The 20,276-nt window shown below is 36.8% G+C and overlaps 2 protein-coding genes across 4 annotated transcripts; one reads left to right on the top strand and one right to left on the bottom strand.

Annotated features, from left to right (window-relative positions):
* Positions 1–689: 689 nt before the first annotated feature.
* Positions 690–4,726, top strand: pex12 (peroxisomal biogenesis factor 12). The gene is made up of 3 exons (XM_081367329.1): positions 690–1,077; positions 1,931–2,466; positions 3,907–4,726. Exons 1-3 carry the CDS (start codon positions 946–948, stop codon positions 4,295–4,297), a joined length of 1,059 nt encoding a protein of 352 aa, XP_081223455.1. The 5' UTR covers positions 690–945; the 3' UTR covers positions 4,298–4,726.
* Positions 4,727–11,853: 7,127 nt separating this feature from the next.
* orai2 (ORAI calcium release-activated calcium modulator 2) lies at positions 11,854–19,742 on the bottom strand. 3 transcript variants are annotated; one of them, XM_081367188.1, is made up of 4 exons: positions 19,539–19,742; positions 17,952–17,997; positions 16,611–16,846; positions 11,854–14,281 (listed from the first exon to the last, which is right to left on the bottom strand). In XM_081367188.1, the coding sequence occupies exons 2-4, from the start codon at positions 17,986–17,988 to the stop codon at positions 13,706–13,708; spliced, it is 849 nt and encodes a 282-aa protein (XP_081223314.1). In that variant the 5' UTR covers positions 17,989–17,997; positions 19,539–19,742; the 3' UTR covers positions 11,854–13,705. The 3 variants fall into 3 exon arrangements, with proteins under 3 accessions (XP_081223314.1, XP_081223315.1, XP_081223316.1); XM_081367189.1 differs by having other exon boundaries at positions 19,555–19,666; XM_081367190.1 differs by lacking the exon at positions 19,539–19,742 and adding an exon at positions 19,371–19,448.
* Positions 19,743–20,276: the final 534 nt, after the last annotated feature.

Below are 20,276 nucleotides of genomic sequence, written 5' to 3'. Positions count from 1 at the left end.
AGTAAATACAAATACAACTGTTCATTGTTTGTTCATGTTACGTCACATTGCATTAACTAATGCTAACAAATACATAATTTGATTTTAATAATGTATAAGTAAATGTTTAAATTAACATTAACAAAGATTAATAAATGCTATAGAAGTGCAGTTCCTTATTAGTTCATGTTAACTAATGAAACCTTATTGTAAAGTGTTGTGCATATATAATATTTCCCAGTAATATTAACTCTACGATACAGTGGTACTTTAATCTTTAAGAATAAGAATGCATCAAATACACAAATATTTATTAAACATCCTCAGTATAAGCTAAAAATCTTTCCAAGACATGTTTTTTTTATTATTTTTGAAGTTTGCCATTATGATCTGACGTTATTCCATTTCAATTTTTATTTTGAAAAGTAGTTTTCTTAATAGTCCAGTGGTTAAAAGAACAGAATGTTTTATAGAATACCATATATTTAACCAAATTTTCCACATTTTATAAATGACTTTACATTATGTACATCTTTTGGAACAAACTAAAAACAAAAAAGCAATGAAAACATGTAATGCTTTGAAAGCACTGGATTTTATGTAAAACTATATAAATATAAATATTGTGAATATGTAATACCTCTTGTGACATTGAATAAAAATAAAAAACTATATATATATTTTTTTAAATCTCGTCCTCCTCTTACTCCATCACAGTAGGTGGCAGTATGAACCTGTGTCATTGGCTCAGAAGCCTCCAGTGAGAGCACACACACAGAAGAATACCGACAGTAACAGGAAAAACGCATTGACAGTTGAGTCGTGCATTGTTTTTCTGCACAGTAATTCTCTTCCCAAATAGTCTTGTGTGAAGTAATATTACTAAAAGACCTTTAGGACTGATAATGCACTTTTAGGAGCACACATTATTGTTGTCTTAACTGTGAAAGTTGACGTCCGAGTGTGATGGCAGAGCGAGGAGCGCATTTGACCACCGCGGCCCCCGCTGAAGACACTGACAGGCCGTCTGTGTTTGAGGCTTTAGCGCAGGACTCTTTAATGGGTGCTGTCAAACCTGCATTACTGCATGCTGTCAAGGTATGCTTACGAGTTTAAAACTTGTACTGACCGCATTTGCAACCGTTTTACAAACATTGGTACCTGACATTATGATGATGGGTGTAAAGCATAAGGTCAATCTTAAGTTGCATCTAAACATCTATCCTTGCCTCGTGCTCAAACACCCGACAGATTCTCAAGTTGTTTCCATTAAGAACATGGGCTGTGTGCTAAATTGAATACTAACCGTATATACTATGTATACTGTGTGTACTGTATTCTGTATACATAATATATATTTGCAGCATAAAAAACCCTGTGCTTGTAACCTTTATCCCACAATGCAGTGCATTCAACTTGACCTTTCATTTCCAGTGTGAAGAATGAACTAGATGTATTATAAACTGGTCATTATCTGATTGTGAAATTTGGCACAGGTCAGGGGTTTTCAATCTTTTAGATGCCCCATGATATCCCCCATGATATGATTGAAAATACATCTATAGGCATATAGTTTCTTGTATAAAGACCCAATTTATACTATGAAAAATTTGTATCATAAATATGTCTAAAATGTGTTTTAGAAAATATTTAGTTTCAACTCATTATAGTTCTTTACGATTAGATTTATTGTTTATTTACTTGTTTATTTATTTTAATCTAAAATTTATTTTAATTTATTGTTATTGTATGTATTAAGGTTTTTACAGTTTTTCTTTAAATGTTTCCGTGCATCCTAGTTTGAAACCCGTGTCATAGGCTAGTCCTTTTTTATTCAGTAAGTGTTGCAAGCATACTTTTTAGTATTAAAGTATAAAAATGACCTTTACAGTATTATTAACTGTTCTGGCATTGACTACTGCTGATGTAAAATCCCTGTCATTGTCCACAGATCCTTGCTACATCCAACCCTGCTCGCTATGGATTTTTATGGAGGAGGTTTGATGAGATTTATGTTATCCTGGATATGTTATTGCAGCATCATTTCCTTTCCCGCACCAGCGCCTCGTTCTCGGAGAACTTCTATGGCCTGAAGCGTGTAGGAGCAGACGGCACACGTGCTGCCCATCTAGGGCTCCTGCGCAGACAGCACTGGCGCTCCTTGCTCCTCCTGGCCCTCCTTCCTTACCTGCACACCAAACTGGACAAAGTCCTGGCTCGACAGAGAGACGAAGACGATTTCTCGATCCGCTTGCCGCAGTCCTTCATGCAGAAGTTGTACAGGGCTTTTTTAGCTGCGTACCCCTTTGTGTGCATGGCCTGGGATGGCTGGGTCTTTTGCCAACAGCTTTTGTATGTTTTTGGCAAAACACGGACACATTCTCCGCTTCTGTGGCTGGCAGGGGTTAAACTCTCATATCTCACGGCTAATGACATCCACAGCCTGGATCTCAAGCCATCAGGCCCGGCACTGAGCCCCAGCCAAAGGTGAGTTCATCATGTGTTTATTTGGAGTTTATTTTTCTATTTTGGTTGGGTAATATTGACACAAATTTCACAATTTATTTTAGATTAATTTAGATATATGTAAGGTACAGTACATGACAAATTTTCTCAAGGAAAAAAAAACTATTCAGGGAATCATTTGGTAGCTACATTCCTAAAATATTAAAGGTTAAAATTAACTCTTACCACACCAGCAATTTTTGATAATTTTCACAAAATTTTCATGGCCTTCAGAATATTTTCTAGTATCTGAACATGCAATAACATGCAGAACACGTTATGAGCCTCGGCTTTAATAAAAATAAAACGTTTTATTCTAGCTTAATGCATACTTTATCAACATTTGAATGTGGGTAATTTTCATTAAAAGAAAGCAAAATTTGGTCCAAAAAGGCAAAAATCTTGTTTTTGTCAAAGACTACAATCCATATCGGATTCAGAACGATGATCAAAACGTCCTGGGTCGACATTTCATTCAGTAACAATAGGGAGTTTTGCTTTATATGCCATTTAATGTTGAGGGTCGCGTTATTTTACACATGCATCTGCGTACATATGCTATCGCTTGTTTCTATTTATTTTTCTCCTGTATTTTTGGAGATTTTGTACTTTTTCAGAAGATGCATCATAGCGCCCCCTACTGTATGAAACAATGAAAACACGGAACGCCAGAAAATGTAGTCAATGGCGGGGAAAGAGTTTTTGTATATACAACCACTTAAATTACACACAATAACATTTTTTATAATTATACATTTATAATACTAACATTATAATTACGTTTCTACTCCACTTTGTGTTTTAAAGGTAGCTGTCATATTCAAATGTATATTGAATATTGAAGAACAGTTAAAAAAAAGTAGGCTTATGAATATGTATTATGGTGCAAATATTTGGCAAAATGCTTCTCTCTAGTGTTCTGACTAATGAGTTTGTGGACACTAAATGGCTTTTCTGAAGTAAATGTAACATTAGGTAAACTGATTACATTAGACATGATTAAATTCAGTAAGTTGTAACATACCTTCTGATGTTCAGTTGTTTATTTCGTGCTGTAACTATTAACTCCACATAGCGCCGAAACAGTATTTATTGTTTGAGTTTCGTGATAAAATGGGCAGAATTTGAAATCTGAGACTTTGTTTCATATCAAAAGTAACAAAGCAATTTATTGGATGGGAGGCTCGCTACAATGTTCTGTTCCTTCATCAACTGAGAACAGCATAGACTTAAAATAACAATTCATGGGATTTAAGAATTAAAATTGAGAAATCAATATTTTTTTTTACCCAGCCCTAGAAAAAAATTCCATGAAGATGAAAGAATCAGCAAGATTTTTCTTATTACATTGTGACATTATTTTTTCGAGGTTTACAAAAATATAAAGATGCTTAATCATAACAAAAGTCTCTTGATTCGCAGCTTTGTTGAGAAATGTCAGCGTCTGGCCTCTACAGCAGTTGGCGGTGTGGCTGTATCTCTTTCAACCAGCCTTTCGATGGGAGTGTTTTTCCTGCAGTTCCTGGAGTGGTGGTATTCATCCGAGAACCAGAGCACCGTTAAGTCCTTGACCTCCCTTCCGACCCCTCCGCCACCTCTCCACCTTCACAGCCAGGAGACGTCACTCACACACATCAAAGTCTGCCCGCTCTGCAGGAAAGTGCGCACCAATGACACTGCCCTCGCCACTTCAGGCTACGTGTTTTGTTACAAGTGTATATACGTGTATGTTAAAGCCAACCAGAGGTGTCCCCTCACCGGCTACCCTTCAGGACTGCAGCACCTCATTAAAATATACTCACCCGATGGATAGACTGCTCAAATACGGTTAATGTTTTTCAAGATGCCTTAATGCTAATCTGTCTGATTTTACATAATTATTGCACTTTGTGAAAGTGAACATTTTGCTAATTGTTATCCCAGGGAAGACTAAAATGTCAAATTATTTTTTTATGATGTGGTTATGGTCTACTAATTTCTGAAATGTGTAAATATTAAATTTGTACAGATATAATCCCTGCTGATTATCATTGCTGACTCTTATTTATTACTACAGTACATTTTTTTCATATTGTGGTGTACACACAATGGATGTATAGGAAAAGAAAATAATGTTGGAGATTTGGCTCAATGCATTGGTTGGTTTTTGAGATGTGGGCATTGTACTCAAGTGGAAGCAGTTGAACAAACGTGATCTAGCAGGGTGGCATTTAAGCAGACTTTTGGGACGTTTACTCAACACCGTTCAAATAAAAATGTTTGCCGATCACTTACACAACAGCATTTGAGGGCCTGGAAACGCAAACTTTTGAAAACGTGTTTCAAATTGCATTTTTTTTTAAACAATACCATTATTGCTTTACGTGTAAACTACAAAAACATGAATTTGTAAAAACGGTGACGTCATGCGCATGCATGTAGCTCCGCCGCTTTTCAGCGCTGCGCTCGTTGTCTTTTGACTTCCGGTCTGTATTTTCACAGCGATTTTGCGTGTTTATTAATGAACGGCTCGTTTTAAAATCTTCCCGGTCGACTGACATTTGTTTAGTCATCTGCTTTAAACATTACAATCCTCATGATAACTTCAGTTAACTTTACATTAAGTAAATCCACTTCAAAAGCCAATTACTCCTGGACAGTAATGCCATAGAAATATACAGAGCGACCGCAAAAACGGAAGTTAAGTAAGTAACGTTAAACCGCTGCGCGTCGGACGGTTCACGCCTCGCCGTCGTCCATTAAAACCTGATAATGGACACCTCGTCGGGCATTAACCCGCTTATACCATGGTTACTTACGAAAGAAATAAATATTTAATCAATTAATAATACTTTAATGTGTTTTAGAGTAAAAATCGTGAGGGTTTTTATTTATTAAGTCGAGCGCACTATTTAATATCTCCCGTATACAGGCGTTGCCAAGCAACGTGGCCACAGCGACCCGACCGCAGCAGTTGATCAGTGAGTTTGAGCCAGCGCAATCATTTAGAACCGTCATCAGGCAAATTGACGGGACGCCTTTCCTAGGTGTCCATTATCACTTTTTAACGGACACCCTGCAGCCAATCAGAATCGAGTATTCACCCAGACCATGGTATAAAAGACAATATTCTAAAGATGGCGGCGCCCTCGTTTCCAATATTATCTGCCTGCAGAGCCGGAGGCTGCATTTTCAGGACCCCACTTCTAGGACCCTAGTTTTTTGTGACAGCGCCACCTACCGACTCGGAGAACCGCAGTCTCAGGAACGCATTTCCAGGACCCTAGTTGTGCCAGGCAGTATTTCCACCCACCCAGTTTTAACTACATTAGAGTTTTACAGTTTTATTACACCCAAATACTACTTTATTTATTGCAATTAAACCTGGTTCCTAGGAATGTTGAGAAATTATTGGGTCTAGCATAATATAATAACTCAAGTAAAATAAACAAGGAATCATGTTATAGTCTTTTCAGTCACTAGATTGACCACATTTTCAAGTATAGAGGGAAGACAAGGATGACTCTGGGGGTAGATTGTGTATATTTTACAAAATAATATATCACACCTCAACTTGAACACACTAAATATTGTACAAAATAATATATAACAACTGAACTTGCACACAAAATATTGTACAAAATAATATATAACAACTGAACTTGCACACAAAATATTGTACAAAATAATATATAACAACTGAACTTGCACACACAAAATATTTTACAAAATAATATATAATAACTGAACTTGAACACACACAAAAACAAATTTGTTCATGATGTGGACCACAAACAGAACTTCATGGACAACATCACTGACTCCTAAGAGAGAGAGAGAGAGAAAGAGAAGTGAATTAAATAAGGAACATTTAGTTGAACATGTTCTACTCTTTAATTTTTTTTTCTTAGTTACCAAACAGTGCACACATATCAATTAATGTTCATAATACTATTATTGCATACTGTTCAAAGATTTGAAAAAAAAAAAAAAGGTTTTGATGTTGTGGGAACAAAGGTTCTAGAAACACTCATGTCAATAAAGCCCATCTCAATTGAGAAATCTGAATAGAAATAACATTGACACGACTTTTTTTCTGACCATATATATTATATTATATTATATTATATTATATTATATTATATTATATTATATTATATTATATTATATTATATTATATTATATTATATTATATTATATTATATTATATTATATTATATATATATATATATATATATATACACATATATATACACATATATACACACATATATACACATATATATACACACACACACACATTTACATATGTATATAATATTTAAAGCACACATTATAAAACCATGTCAAAATGAAGAGACGCATGTAGACGCATATTACACATAACATGCTTTGTGGGTAACGTTAAACAGGCTGACTGTGAGCACGTGACAGTGAAAACATTAAGATTATTTTAACTGAATTAAAATGGAAGAACAATGAGTAATTAACAAGCTTTCAGAACGAACATGCTACAGTTTTATTGTGCTGTCAATAAGTCAACACAGGCTTATCACGCAACAGTTCCGTTAAATGAACGTGCTAACAATTCATTTTCAAGCATTAGAGGCTAAATACTATGGCTATGCATTCAAGACTATTTATTTAGCAAATCACCATCACGTTTGCTACGTTAACTTTCCAATTAAATGCATCGCAATTGTAAAAAATTATTCGCATTTGATACTCACACTCTGATTGTCATCCATCTTCGCTGGTCCTCTAATTCGGTAGGTGGCGCTGTCACTAAAAACCTAGGGTCCTAGAAATGCGGTCCTAAAAGTGGGGTCCTGAAAATGCAGCCTCCGGCTCTGCAGGCAGACCCTACTCCTCGTTTCTCTGGCGCATAAGGTCTTACAGCTTATAGGTGCGTATAGTGATGCTTTACAAAGTGACATCGCCAACTACTGGATTGGCAAGAATACAGCGTTAAATCGTTTTGCTTTGTATATGAAAAACAAAGAAAAAACGTTTTTAGTGCATTGGTGTCGTGTAAACGTGCCCTAAATGATAAGAACCCCATTGAAGAGTGCGGGACAAGCACTCTGTACTAATTCCATAATAAGAGTAATTAAACCAGAGCTTTTAAAAAAACTGGTACATTGACATTCCAGGTCTAAAAGGGACTTCCCCAGACTCATTAGACCCTGCTTTACCACTTCCTGAAAGACCACTGCATTTTCCTCATTACTGAACTTGTGCTACCAGTTAAGGCAGAAAGACAAGAATAAGGTTTTCGTTTTATTGGTTCCAACCTTTGGGTCTCTGCTCAAACTTCCCCCAAGAACGACCTACAAACACGAGAACAGCTCAGAGAGAAGATTAAACTCAATCAGATCTTGGTCAATGATGCCAAAGGGCAGCAATACCAAGTCAGACATGTTCTTTCACTCATCATCGCTGCAGCATCTTCGCTACATGATCTTTTTCAACAATTCGTCAGAATCAGTTGCCATTAAACATATAGCCTATAAGTCTGAAACAAAACCTGAAAAACACTTGAAACGCGGACTTGCGTCTTTTGCAGCATCTCGCGCATTCAAGTTAAGGGTTCAACTTTTAAAAAACGCGTTATTATACTTTTTTTGTCGTTCCATTGACGTGCGTCTCCTTTTTAACAACAAAAACGTTATTTTTACATGTAATTTCTTTATAGATATTAGTCACAAGTCAAATAGGCCACTTGCCTGATTGGCACTGCACATTTGAATTTGTTCTAAAGCTTTAAAGATCGTGGAAGTCTGTCTGAAACTGGTTTCCTACAGCAGCATCTTCAAGCAAAACCCACTGTTTGTCAAGTCATTGACTGATATAGGCAACAAGGTAACTGTTTTTGCCTTTCAGCCTTTATCTGTAAGGCCTTTAACTGCACACCTGTTCTCACTTTATCATCATTATTAGCCTGTGGCACAAGACAGCTTCACTTGAATTTCCAATCAAGCCCAAGGGATCACTATTAATTTAGAGAACTAATTAATGTCACTGAGTTCAGAAGAGGTTGAATCAGGTTGTTCTCAAACAATTGGCTGCTAATTCACCAAATTCTTTGGTTAAGAGGCTTGTGACTAATCAAAAACAGCCACAATAAAACTATTGTGAATAAACCTATGTGAGCAGTGTTTTTCCAACACTTCAGCCCTTATTAAATTAATCAAATGTCATTTTTTTGTAGCTCAGGAGAGTTTCCATAGGTTGGCTATGTAAGAAAAGGTTCTTTATTGGTTTTAACATTCACAGACTCTTTCCATTGCACAAAAGGTTTTTTTATACTGGAAATGGTTCTTTAGATAATTTAAATGTTCTTTACACCATAAGAGAAAAACTGAGAGCCGTTGCCTGAAAGGTTCTTTGAGGAACCAAAAATGGTTCTGCATCGCTACGAAACCCACTTTTTGAGTCTTTTTAAAGAGTGTACAGTGCAGCTGTACTATTATAAAAAAAATCGTATTTCTTGACAGTCCCATTAAATTAGTCAAAAAAGATTCTGTGGTGAATATTACTTCCAGTGCATTTGTCATGCCAAGAAGCTGATAACGTTGCATTGTGGGAAACATAGTTGGCTGTTATCTGGGTGTTCTGTGCATGTAAAACAATGCTACAAAAAAACACATACTTTGTAATGCAGAAACATTCCAAATCAAGATATTAAATCTGTTGCTATTTGTAATAATACAATCCTTAATTATTACAATATCCTTATTTTGGACATTCATATGATTTTTTGTTGTTGTTGCTGATGTGTGTTCTTTTAAATGTTTGTGCAGAAGGTTAGCCATATCAGACCTTTAGAATTTCTATGCATTATAACTAGACCCATGCTTTAATCTCATTTGAAATGCTTCTCTCTGCCAGCGTGTCACCTTTTCACCGACTGCAGCCGTGGTTCATGTGCGCCTGCCAGTCACAGCCGTGAAACCTGACCTGACCATCCACTCGCGGTTAGTGACCTGCAGACACTAATGACCAGGATTAGTCTAATGCAGCGCTACATGAATCTCACACAAACACGCCCGGGCCATATTTCAGCACAAAGTCAAAATAACAGGCATTATATTTTACATGAAAAAAAAAGAAAAGTAATAAAAATGTTGTGCTTTTTTTATTTTGTATTGTGACAACATTTGTAAGGCAATTAAGCACATTTCCCAATCAAGCCAAATGATTATAATTTCCATTTTTCTTACTGTCATAGTGTAATTTTAATAAGATATTAGTTTCGTCCCAAATGATACACTAATGCACTGTACACAACCGTGCAGTGTATGAGGGGTGGTTGATCATGATTTCACTTTTTCAACTTTAGTTAGTGTGTAATGTTGCTGTCTGAGCATAAACAACATCTGCAAAGTCACAATGCTCAAAGTTCAAAGCAAAGGGAGATATTTGCTTTAAAAGAAATGGCTTTTTAAGGGACTACACGACATTCCTCTCGGGTTAGTGACATCACCAACCCTAAAATTTACATAAACCCCGCCCCCGGAACACGATTTATAGATTATCAAGACAGATTATGCTAATCAGTGACTAGAATATAGGCTTGTTCGACTTCATGCAGCTCTGCGCAGACCGATCGGTGGCTGACTTGAAGCAGTGCATGCCGGTTATAAATTTTGTCCGACTTGATCCAGCGTCGACGCCACGTGACTGTGACGTATGCCATCAAAGTACCGCGAGAGCGATTCGAGAGTAGCCAGAGAACTCAGCCAGCGCAGCTTCTCAAGAGCGGCTGCACTGGGCTGCACGTGGGCTGATGACGACTCAGCTGTTCCAAGATTGGCCAGATCCACTGCATGACAACGATCACGCATGATTATTCAAACACCTTTAGTTCCTCTAAAGCGCACAAATCAGTTTTTTATAACAGTAAACACTCTTTTCATGTAGTTGCGATGTTATATTGTGTCATGTTTATCAAAATAAAACTGATTAAAAAACGTAGACTCCACTTCATTGATATAGCTTATGTTGAACTTTATTCTTGTTCAAACAGACGCTGTGTGAAGCAGTACATAAAGTATTGAATGAAAATGTCTCTGAAACATTATTTGGCAAATATTGCATTTATTTCACTTCAGCTGTGGTAAAGTATGCAAACACCACGTGAGCGGTCACTACGGGAACCAGAAAGTGTCCGACTTCACGTCTCCGTTTGCAGCTCCTCCCCGCCTGCACGCGGCTACTCTCGCCGATCGGGTGCATCCAGCCGCAGCCGATGTCGAACACACCTGATAACTACACATAAGCTACATAAATTCATCAACTAACCATTCAGAAACATCCTGTTGCTTTCTACATGTTGTCACTTCTTCTTGAGTCTCTCCATCATTGTCTGACTCCGGTTTGAACATAAAAGGCTAAAAGTTTTTGAAATTTTCAGTGCATGTCTGTGTGAGTGAACGCTGTTGAAGCTCCGCCCCCTGTGCTGGAAGCAGCAGCTCATTTGCATTTAAAGGGACAGACACAAAAAGGGACAGACCCTCAAAAAGTGACAATTTTAACATGCTATATAAAATTATCTGTGGGGTATTCTGAGCTAAAACTTCACATACACACTCTGGGGACATCAGAGACTTATTTTACATCTTTTGAAAAGGGCATTATACCACCCCTTTAAGGTTATTTGATCACTCAACATCAGAGTCTGAAAGCCCCTCCGCTATGTAACTAAAGCTGCGACAGTTGAGTGCATGAAGTGTCCAACATTTCTCACATCAGCTGCATCCAAAATCAAATACTTCCCTACTATATAGTAGGCGAAAAACAGTATGTGACAAAAGAAGTATGTCTGAATTCACAGTACTCATAAAAGAGCAGCCAAAAAGTACCCGGATGGCAAGATTCTGAAGTGTGCATACGACAGACACTTTACTATCCATGAGGCCACGGGAGAGGATTTATGAACGGCGGTAAAGCGACGCAACTGACGCTGGTAATTCACATGATCATGACAGCATGGCGAATGTAGTACAAGATTACATTCATAACTCATACTATATAGAACTTTATTTTTTAGCGCCCGTGAAGTAATTATTCTAAATAAGTACCTACTCGGTTAATTGAGTTGATTGAGTGTTAATTGAATTCGGTTAATTGAGTGAACACACCACTCACACTAAAAACTACAAAACAGCGTGAAATAGTGCACGAATTGGGACGCACCTATTGTTTTTTTATTCTAGTAATGAAATTGAGAATTTAGTGACATGACCCAGACATTTTCACATTCACCCTTTGTCTGCTGATTCAGTCATTCCTTGTAACAAAGTAATAAAAAAAGTCACGAGGTTTTTTTCTTGAATAGATCTCCGAGGCATGCCAAATTTCCATTGGACACAGAAATGACAAAGTTTTGAAGTAAACAAAATAGGCTGTTTATTTGACATAAATTAACATACAAGTGAAAGGGCATGCTCAACGTAACATTTACGATAATAGTCGGCTACATGTTCTGGACGCAAACTACGTTTCACACTAGATATTCACTTGAGTTTCTCTACTGATATAGTGTGGCACAATGCAACAAAAGTATCAAAAATGATACTAAAAATATTTTTCCACATACACACCAAAGCAAAGTGCTTTTTTAAAGCCCCTTAAAACAGAGTACACAATTTTGGTCAAGTTCCCTTGTTTGAGCAACTGTGACTAGAGTAGCGCTTCACTATGCCTAATTACAGAGTCGACTCATGAACACACTATTAAATTTAAATTAATGCTTCAGGCATAAAACAAAGCTGCAAACTATAACTCTGCATTCTGAAAGACCTACAGCAGTTCAAATCGGTCTGCATACTGCAAACAAACCAGACACATCATTTCCATGGACTACACTACAAGTGCACTTTTGACAGTTTAGTTATTTAAGGCAGGCAGAAATTGGTCCGACTTCTTTTCCCTCTGGAATGTTTTCCTCAGATTGACTCGTTACATGAATATATTAGACATTATTTTGAGCCTGACGACAGGACCGCCATCTCGGTTCACATTAAACGGTTTCAGTGATGCAAGCCACTTTGTCTGAAGTATTTTAGAACTGACTGTCCCCATTAAAAGTAATTTCTTGGAGCAAATCATCTTTGAGTGTGATTATAGTCACCGACAGCGTTAACTTCTAGTAGCCCACAGGAATAACATTCAGTTGGACTCATGTGAAATATGGATAATAACTTCATCTTTGTGCTTGACGAGTGACAGTGCATTACATTACACATGCAAAAACTTCAATGAAATACAAGCGCGCACTGTGCACGGCTAAAGCGTCTAGATTTCACACCCAAGCTAAAAATACTGCACTACATATAGGTCTAGTATGAGCGATACTTCTGTAACAGCTTTAAAACTAATCATTTTTTGCCATGACAATTCTGCAGGCTGGAAAATTACAGTATTACACATCCACTATTAAACATAGATAAAACTATGTGGTGCAGCATCACTTTTAAAGGCATGAACATTCAGGCATCATTTACTCACCCTCATGTCATTTCCAAACCTGTATGGCTTTCTTTCCTCTGCTAAAACAGTATCTTTGTGTGTTTTGGTCCATACAGTGATCCAATGTTGTTTTGGACCCCATTGACTTTTACTGTACGTGCAAAAACATTGAAACACTCATCAAAATATCTTCTTTTGTGTTCTGAAGAAAGAAAGAAAGTCAAACAGGTTTGGAACGACCTGAGGGCGAGTAAATAATGACCGAATGTTCATTTTTTGGCTGGACAATCACTTTAAACTGAAGCTCAAACAAGCACGTACACTGAATACGCTGGATATTTTAGTCAAAGGTACTCTGGCAGTGACTCTGATCAAAACTGGATCCAAGACCAAATCATTTGGTCTCACTATCTGTGGCACACTAATCGATCCAGGATGGCATGGCAAAATGAAGAGAAGTAGGCAACTGATATTAAAGAAAGCCACTCTGCGATATTCATTTAGTGTATTTAGAGGCATAGAAACAGAAAATGGCACTTAAAGTGACCTTAAGCCTAAAGAAATATAAATAAATAGCCCTTCTGTTTGAAATCTTGTAAACGTGCGTCTTTTTTTCAGTAAATCTTCCCCAGTTTCTACACGAGTAATCCTTTCACCAGGCAAAAAGGCATTTCCTCTAAGAATAGAATAAGCCCGAAAGACTCGAGGAGTTTTGATGTGCTTGAAAGCTTACAGAGTCTAGCAACGGAGCGAAGAGCATCGCTAGGTCTCACACCGATTGCAAGCCTCGCTCATGGCCGTCCAGCTGCACCTTGATTTTGTGCAGTTCCTCGATCTCCTGATGGTGCCGCTCTGTTTTGTGTCGCACTAGCGACCGGTAGAAGTGAATGGTGAACACCACAAAGATCAATCCAACCGGCACCATGATGATGGTGGAGGCCAAGGCCGCCTGCCAGCCACTGTGGCCGGGCTGAGCCTCAGGAGAGCTACAGTTCTGCTGCTTAAGGACTGCCTGGACTGCCGCGGATTGCGTCCCAGAGTCTACCGGCAAGAACTTAATCCAGCAGAGGAGCACCACCTCTGCCAGGAACAGAATGATCCCGAGAGCGGTGGAAAAGCCCCAGGCCAGCTCGATGTAGTGGTGCATCCTCTCGTGGGGAGACTCGGAGACGGAGTTGAGGTTGTGGATGTTGCTGACGGCTTCCACGTTAGGAAGGATGCAGGTGCTGATGAGGAGGGCGAACAGGTGGACGGCCACCAGCACTGTGGTGCATACGCTGAAGGCGATGAGCAGGAAACGTGGGTAGTTGTACTGCATCTCCAGCTGAACCTCCACCATGGCCACCTGGTCGTGACCACATTAAGAAATGATAGTGGTTGTCATAAATGGTAACTCAATTGAAAGCAGCTTTTATTAGATATCAATTTAAAGACATCAAAAGTAAAAATCCCATTAGATTTTTTTTTATGATAAAAATGCATATTAGAATGATTTCTGAAGGATCATGTGACACTGAAGACTGGAGATGATGATGCTGAAAATTCAGCTTTGCAACAAGGGAATAGATTACATTTTAAAATATATTCAAACAGAAAACATTTTTACAATATTACTGTTTTTACTATATTTTTGATCAAATAAATACAGCCTTGGTGAGCAGAAGAGACTTCTTTCAAAAACATTAATGCAAGTCAGTGTAATTAAAAAAAAAATAAAAAAAATAAAATAAACTACACTACCCATAATCCTGATGAAAAATCCACAAATAGAGTGCAACAGTGCCCACCCTTTTTCCCAGTGATGTTGGTTCCAGAAGTATTTTTTTCCCAATCATTTCTCCCATAGGGATTTCAAAAAAGTCTGTTAAAGCGTTTAAATCCATGAACCAAGTCAAATCCCTGTGAGGTGAATCACAACATTACAAACTTTGATTTGGAGCAAAAAAGTATTTAAAAATCTGACAAAAATAGAAAAAGGTACAAGACTGTGAACTTAACGGCTTTAGTGAGGAAAAGAACTGCAATCGAATTATAAACGATGGAGAAATATAAAACTATTCATTTAAAAATGTTGATTATGTATATAAAAACAATATATTTAAAGTTTATTGCAAAATATGGCCATATTGAAGTATTTTGAGAGTGTAATCAGCAGAATGGGTAATGTGGTTTTTCACCACAAATTCACCTGTTAAACACGATTATTTTAAAACCAAGGTGAAATAATGCAGGCTGACGTCTTCAACAGACGCAAATACCATCGATTAACAACCTTGTAGCTCACTGTAAGGTTAAAAGGTTAATAAGTTATTGTAAAAAAATATTTTCCTATGGAGAAAATGAATGGAGTTTTTACGTCCAGAACCCGACTGTTGCAATCTTCTATTAGAGAAGATGTTGTTCCTACGGCAGCTCAACAAATACTGCCCACTCCCATGAATCATTGCAAGTCGATCAGATTACACTTTCTTTGCGTGTCTGAATATTTGTTTTATATCTACGTCAATAACAAAAAACACATATAATGATTCTGTTTTGTCCTTAAAAAATAAAAATAGATAGAATTATAATAAGTGAACTAGCTACAGGCTTGTCTTTTCATACACTTTTGCTTGCTTGAAATCAACGTGTATAATGATGCGATTCATCTCAGAAGTTAGTTGCTTACATAACTGTGTACTGAAGAATGTTTGAAATCCCTATGGAGAAAATGAATGTGAAAAATACTTCCGGTCATGTGGGTGGTCACTGTTAGGATCTATTTTGGCCAAAAGTGGTTCAAAGTTTCACAGGACAATGTTTCAGACAATCTCCAAACCATCTAATGTTTCTAAGAAATTCAACAGCACGCAAAAGCTTTACAATCCACAGTGAGTGAACAATCCCATACACAAAAGAAATATATTTGAAATATATTTTTGGAATATATGCAAATATTCGAAATTGGCCCAATAAATATATTTTAGTTAAATATTTTTTTGATTTTTTTGAAAATATATTTTAGTTAAATATGCAGAAGCATATTTATATGTCAATATATTTACTAGCAACATATATGTTTTAACTTTTGCAAATTGTTTCATCAGTAGTGAAATATGGTAGCCTACTGTTGTGTATAGGGGAAAAAGTAGAGGAAATACTATGATCAAAATACATTTTCGACCCTTCTTTTGCAAGCTAAACATTTTATGACCATATATTTTGTCATATATTTTACATTACATGTTATAAATGTAAATATATTTCACACATATTTCAGAATGATAAATATAAGTGAACAACAATGCAAATATATTTCAATGCATTTGGAATATGTGCCACATATATTTTTGACACTTTAAAATATATTTCAATATTTTCTTTTTCTGTATGGGAAGTCTCACAGTAAGTCTGTAAGCTGAAAAATGCTGCCTTCCGAGGAACCAACTTTTTTCCACTTTTGATGTTATTTCTAGCGAGAAATATTCGCTTAGTTATCACCAAAGCTCACTGTATTTTGCTGTAGATCATTAAACCGTTACGCTGCCTCAGAAGTCTGTCCCAAATCAACCTTTTTCCTGATCGAGCAGTGATGTAACAAGTCTGAGCTAAGCCTAAGCTTTCGAATGCAGCCATTGTGTACCAGGAGCCACACACACATTTGAAGGATCACACACAGAGAGTAATATACTGACCATGGCAAAGCCAGACAGCAGGGCTGAGGTTCGGCTGGAGGCCTTGAGCTTGGCCCTGCTGAGGTAGAGTTTTCTCCACGAGAGAGCCTGGACCGAGTGATGGTTAGAGGTGACCAGCTCCAGATAACTGCGGCGCACCCAGTCCCTGTAGTCCATCCCTCCACCGTCCTGCAGCCGGTCCGATCCCCCGGGAGCCGGGGAGCCCATTGGCACATTGAGCTCACTGCTCATATTAGCTGTGAATAATCGTTTAATCACAATGTCAGTGTACACTAGGGGTGTAACAATATATCGTGTCACAATATATCGCAATACAAAAATGCAACAATATGTATCATGAATAGTTCACCCAAAATGAAAATTACTATGTGAGAGAAAATTAAAGTTTTCAGAGTTTTAGTGTCAGTACTTCATTAAAATATTATTTATAATGTTGAATATAATGTATAATAATGCAATAGGGGAATATCTGTGTAAAAAAGTGGCCTACATTATTTTAAATGTATCTAGTCAGTGACAGAGAAACATATTCGTCTAAAATAACTCTGTATTTTCAGCTTCAGAATCATGAATATTGTTATACTGGTGTCTCTATTGTCCTGTGCTTTGCGTTTCAACACCAAGTCCAAGAATGTTAATTTATAACACAATGTAATATCAAATTTATCAGTTTAATAAACAGTAAATTTTTTGTTAACCTTTTATCATATGTCTTGGAGTATCGCAATAATATCGTAGCGTGAGTCCAGTATTGTGATATGTTTCGAATTGTGACATGAGGGTATCGTTACACCCCTAGTATAGACCTTATTATTAATGTAGGAGCATGTGTGGCCATTTGTAACGTGAATGTGTGAGACTTCTGGTGCCAGATGCTTCCAGTTATTCTGCTTGATAATACAAACTGGCATCATAAAATTTATTTGCATAAACATAAAAACACTGGTTTATCGTGCAAACATTTTTACTGTTAACCGCGATTTGTTTTTTCTTCAAGTTATTTACTTATAGTGGCGTATGAATTGAAAGTCTCACACATTCACAGAAAATAGCTTACTTCTGCATTGAAAAAAAATAAGATACAAGAAAGAAAGTCTATTGAAAAAAAACAATAGACGACCAACACTCAATAAGTAACAAAAAGGTACCAGATATATGTTTCCGGACATGATACAATAGAAATGATTTTTGTTCATTTTTCAGGATATGCATCATGATAGTTTGATGGTATTTTTTGAAGAACCTTATAAATACCATGGGATATAAATATGGTAATCATTCAGATATCCGTGTGATATAATGATCGGATGGCAAAAAATATTTTATAAATCTGAAACATACCTGAATGACCTTGCCCTGCTTTAGGACTGGTTTTCATTGCACGTCTCTAGTAAAAAATAAAAATGAATATGTTATAGAATAAAACAATAAAAATGAGTAAATGTAAAGTAAAAATAAACAATATAAAAACCGAAACTGAAGGAAAAACTGGACTGTATTTGTCTTGAACTCTGAAATTGAAATATGGTGCTGTAGTATTCACAGTACTCTTCAAATCATTAACAAGAAAAATAACAAATAAAACCAAGTTAAATATGCAACAGTAAAAGTACATTGTAAGTCAATAAAAATAATACCTTCAGACTTAATACCTAATCTAAAAAAACATGCATACAAGATGTCTTAAAACGGTTTTATCTGTAAACTGTACAACCAGAGGCCACCAACTCCTACTTTGTATGTAGATCTGATATCTTTTTCATTCCCTGAAGCTGTTCCAGTTCATCTATATCGCACCGTTTTCTACTACAGCCTGGTAAAATAGAAGATATCCTTCCTGATTCACTCCATACAAGTCTAGGGCTGTAGCTAATGGAGCGGAAACAATACTAGGGAACCACAACATGTTCTATTTGTTATTTTAAAAATGGTTAACCATCTGAACATAGAGGTTTGCGCTTGATGGTTACTTATTAGCTTGATTCCTTTGCATTAAAAATAAGGCCCAATCACTACTAAGCCAGCTGGTGATAACGCTGAGTTATTACAAGTATCATTAAAAATATAAAACCAAGTATAAAAGCACCATCAGAAAATAACAAGAATATTGGGATAGTTCACCCAAAAATTAAAATGTTGTCATACTCACTCTCATGTTGTTCCAAACCTGTACGAGTTACTTCTGTCAAACATAAAAGAAGATATTTTGTAGTATGTTGGCAACCAGACAGCTGATGGCACCCATTGACTTCCATAGTAGGAATTTAAAAAAAATAATACTATGGAAGTCAATGGGTGCCATCAACTGTCTGGTTGCCAACATACTACAAAATATCTTCTTTTGTGTTCAACAGAAGTAACTCGTACAGGTTTGGAACAACATGAGGGTGAGTAAATGACAAAAAAAATCATTTTGGGGTGAGCTATCCCTTTAAGATATGTCAACTAATTTAACACAGGAAGAAGACACATTTAAAAAGCTTTTTGGACATTTGCAATTATAGGCTATTTACATAACATTTTGTAAGGATCTGTTGCACATATCAGATCATACAGTGGAGCCACAAAACATTTAATATGCTTTCCACACACCTCGATACTGTAAAAAAGCATGTGGTTATTTTTAAAGATGAAAGTAGCTGCGTCGTGCTGGTTATTTAAATGAGCGCCACGTCAAACGCATCCGCTTGGGGCAAAAATATGTGTTAGTGAACAGTCTCGGTCTTAACATAAGCGTCTACCAGAGGTTATTTTGCAAACCTGAGCTATACCAGAGATGGCTATACACAATGAACGCCAGGCCACAGATGTGTCTCTCACCACACACAACTTCCTTTCCTGTCCACTGAAGCACACAATGAGAAAGCATCACAGATCAAACATGCACAGCTGTACTGAAGTCATCAATACGCTCACATATCAACTCACATTTGCTGCCAGTCACCTTTTGTGTTCACATCCACATGAGGGCCGATTGAAAGTGGATACTGGAGAGTAATGGACGTTGACAGCTCTAGCTGGACATGCTTTTTCGCTCAAGCGATGTCCGATTCCTGGACGAATCGTTCTTTTGAATCGGCTCTTCGGTTCACGAAACGACCTGAATGCTTCATTCACGAATCGGATTGAATCAGTCTGAGCGGTTCTCGAGTCAGCGATTCATTGAACTGAGAATCGTCTCCGCCATAGACATAATAATGACTCACAATCAGCCGAATGGCTGAAATATTACTAATAAAATCTACTGGAAATATGTTTATTACTTTACTTTATGAGTTTTATCAACACCCACAGAAAATAGTTCGCTTTAATGAATACCTTAATATTTATTACTAAAATGTATTAATAATTACCTTACTATTTTAATATAATAATTTAGCTGTAAAAAAAAAAAGGTATGTAAAAGAATTGTACTACTGTTTAATGTACATATATGCCTATATATCGAGGTTCTACAAGACTTTTTGAGCTGAAGCGTGGCTGCGCAAACTGAAGAGGACACATGAAATACCGATATTTTTAAAACCACATAAACCCAGTAAACAGCAATACGGACGTGTTTACATGACTTTATTGTATGGAGACGTTATGACAAGCTTGGGATGCCATGCCAATACTGAATCAGTTGCTTGAACCGGTTCTTTGAAACGAAAGATTCAAAAGAAC

This window comes from Scardinius erythrophthalmus, assembly GCF_964197995.2.
Source record: "Scardinius erythrophthalmus genome assembly, chromosome: 5".
NCBI lineage: Eukaryota > Metazoa > Chordata > Actinopteri > Cypriniformes > Leuciscidae > Scardinius > Scardinius erythrophthalmus.
This window is presented reverse-complemented; position numbering and strand designations above follow the sequence as displayed.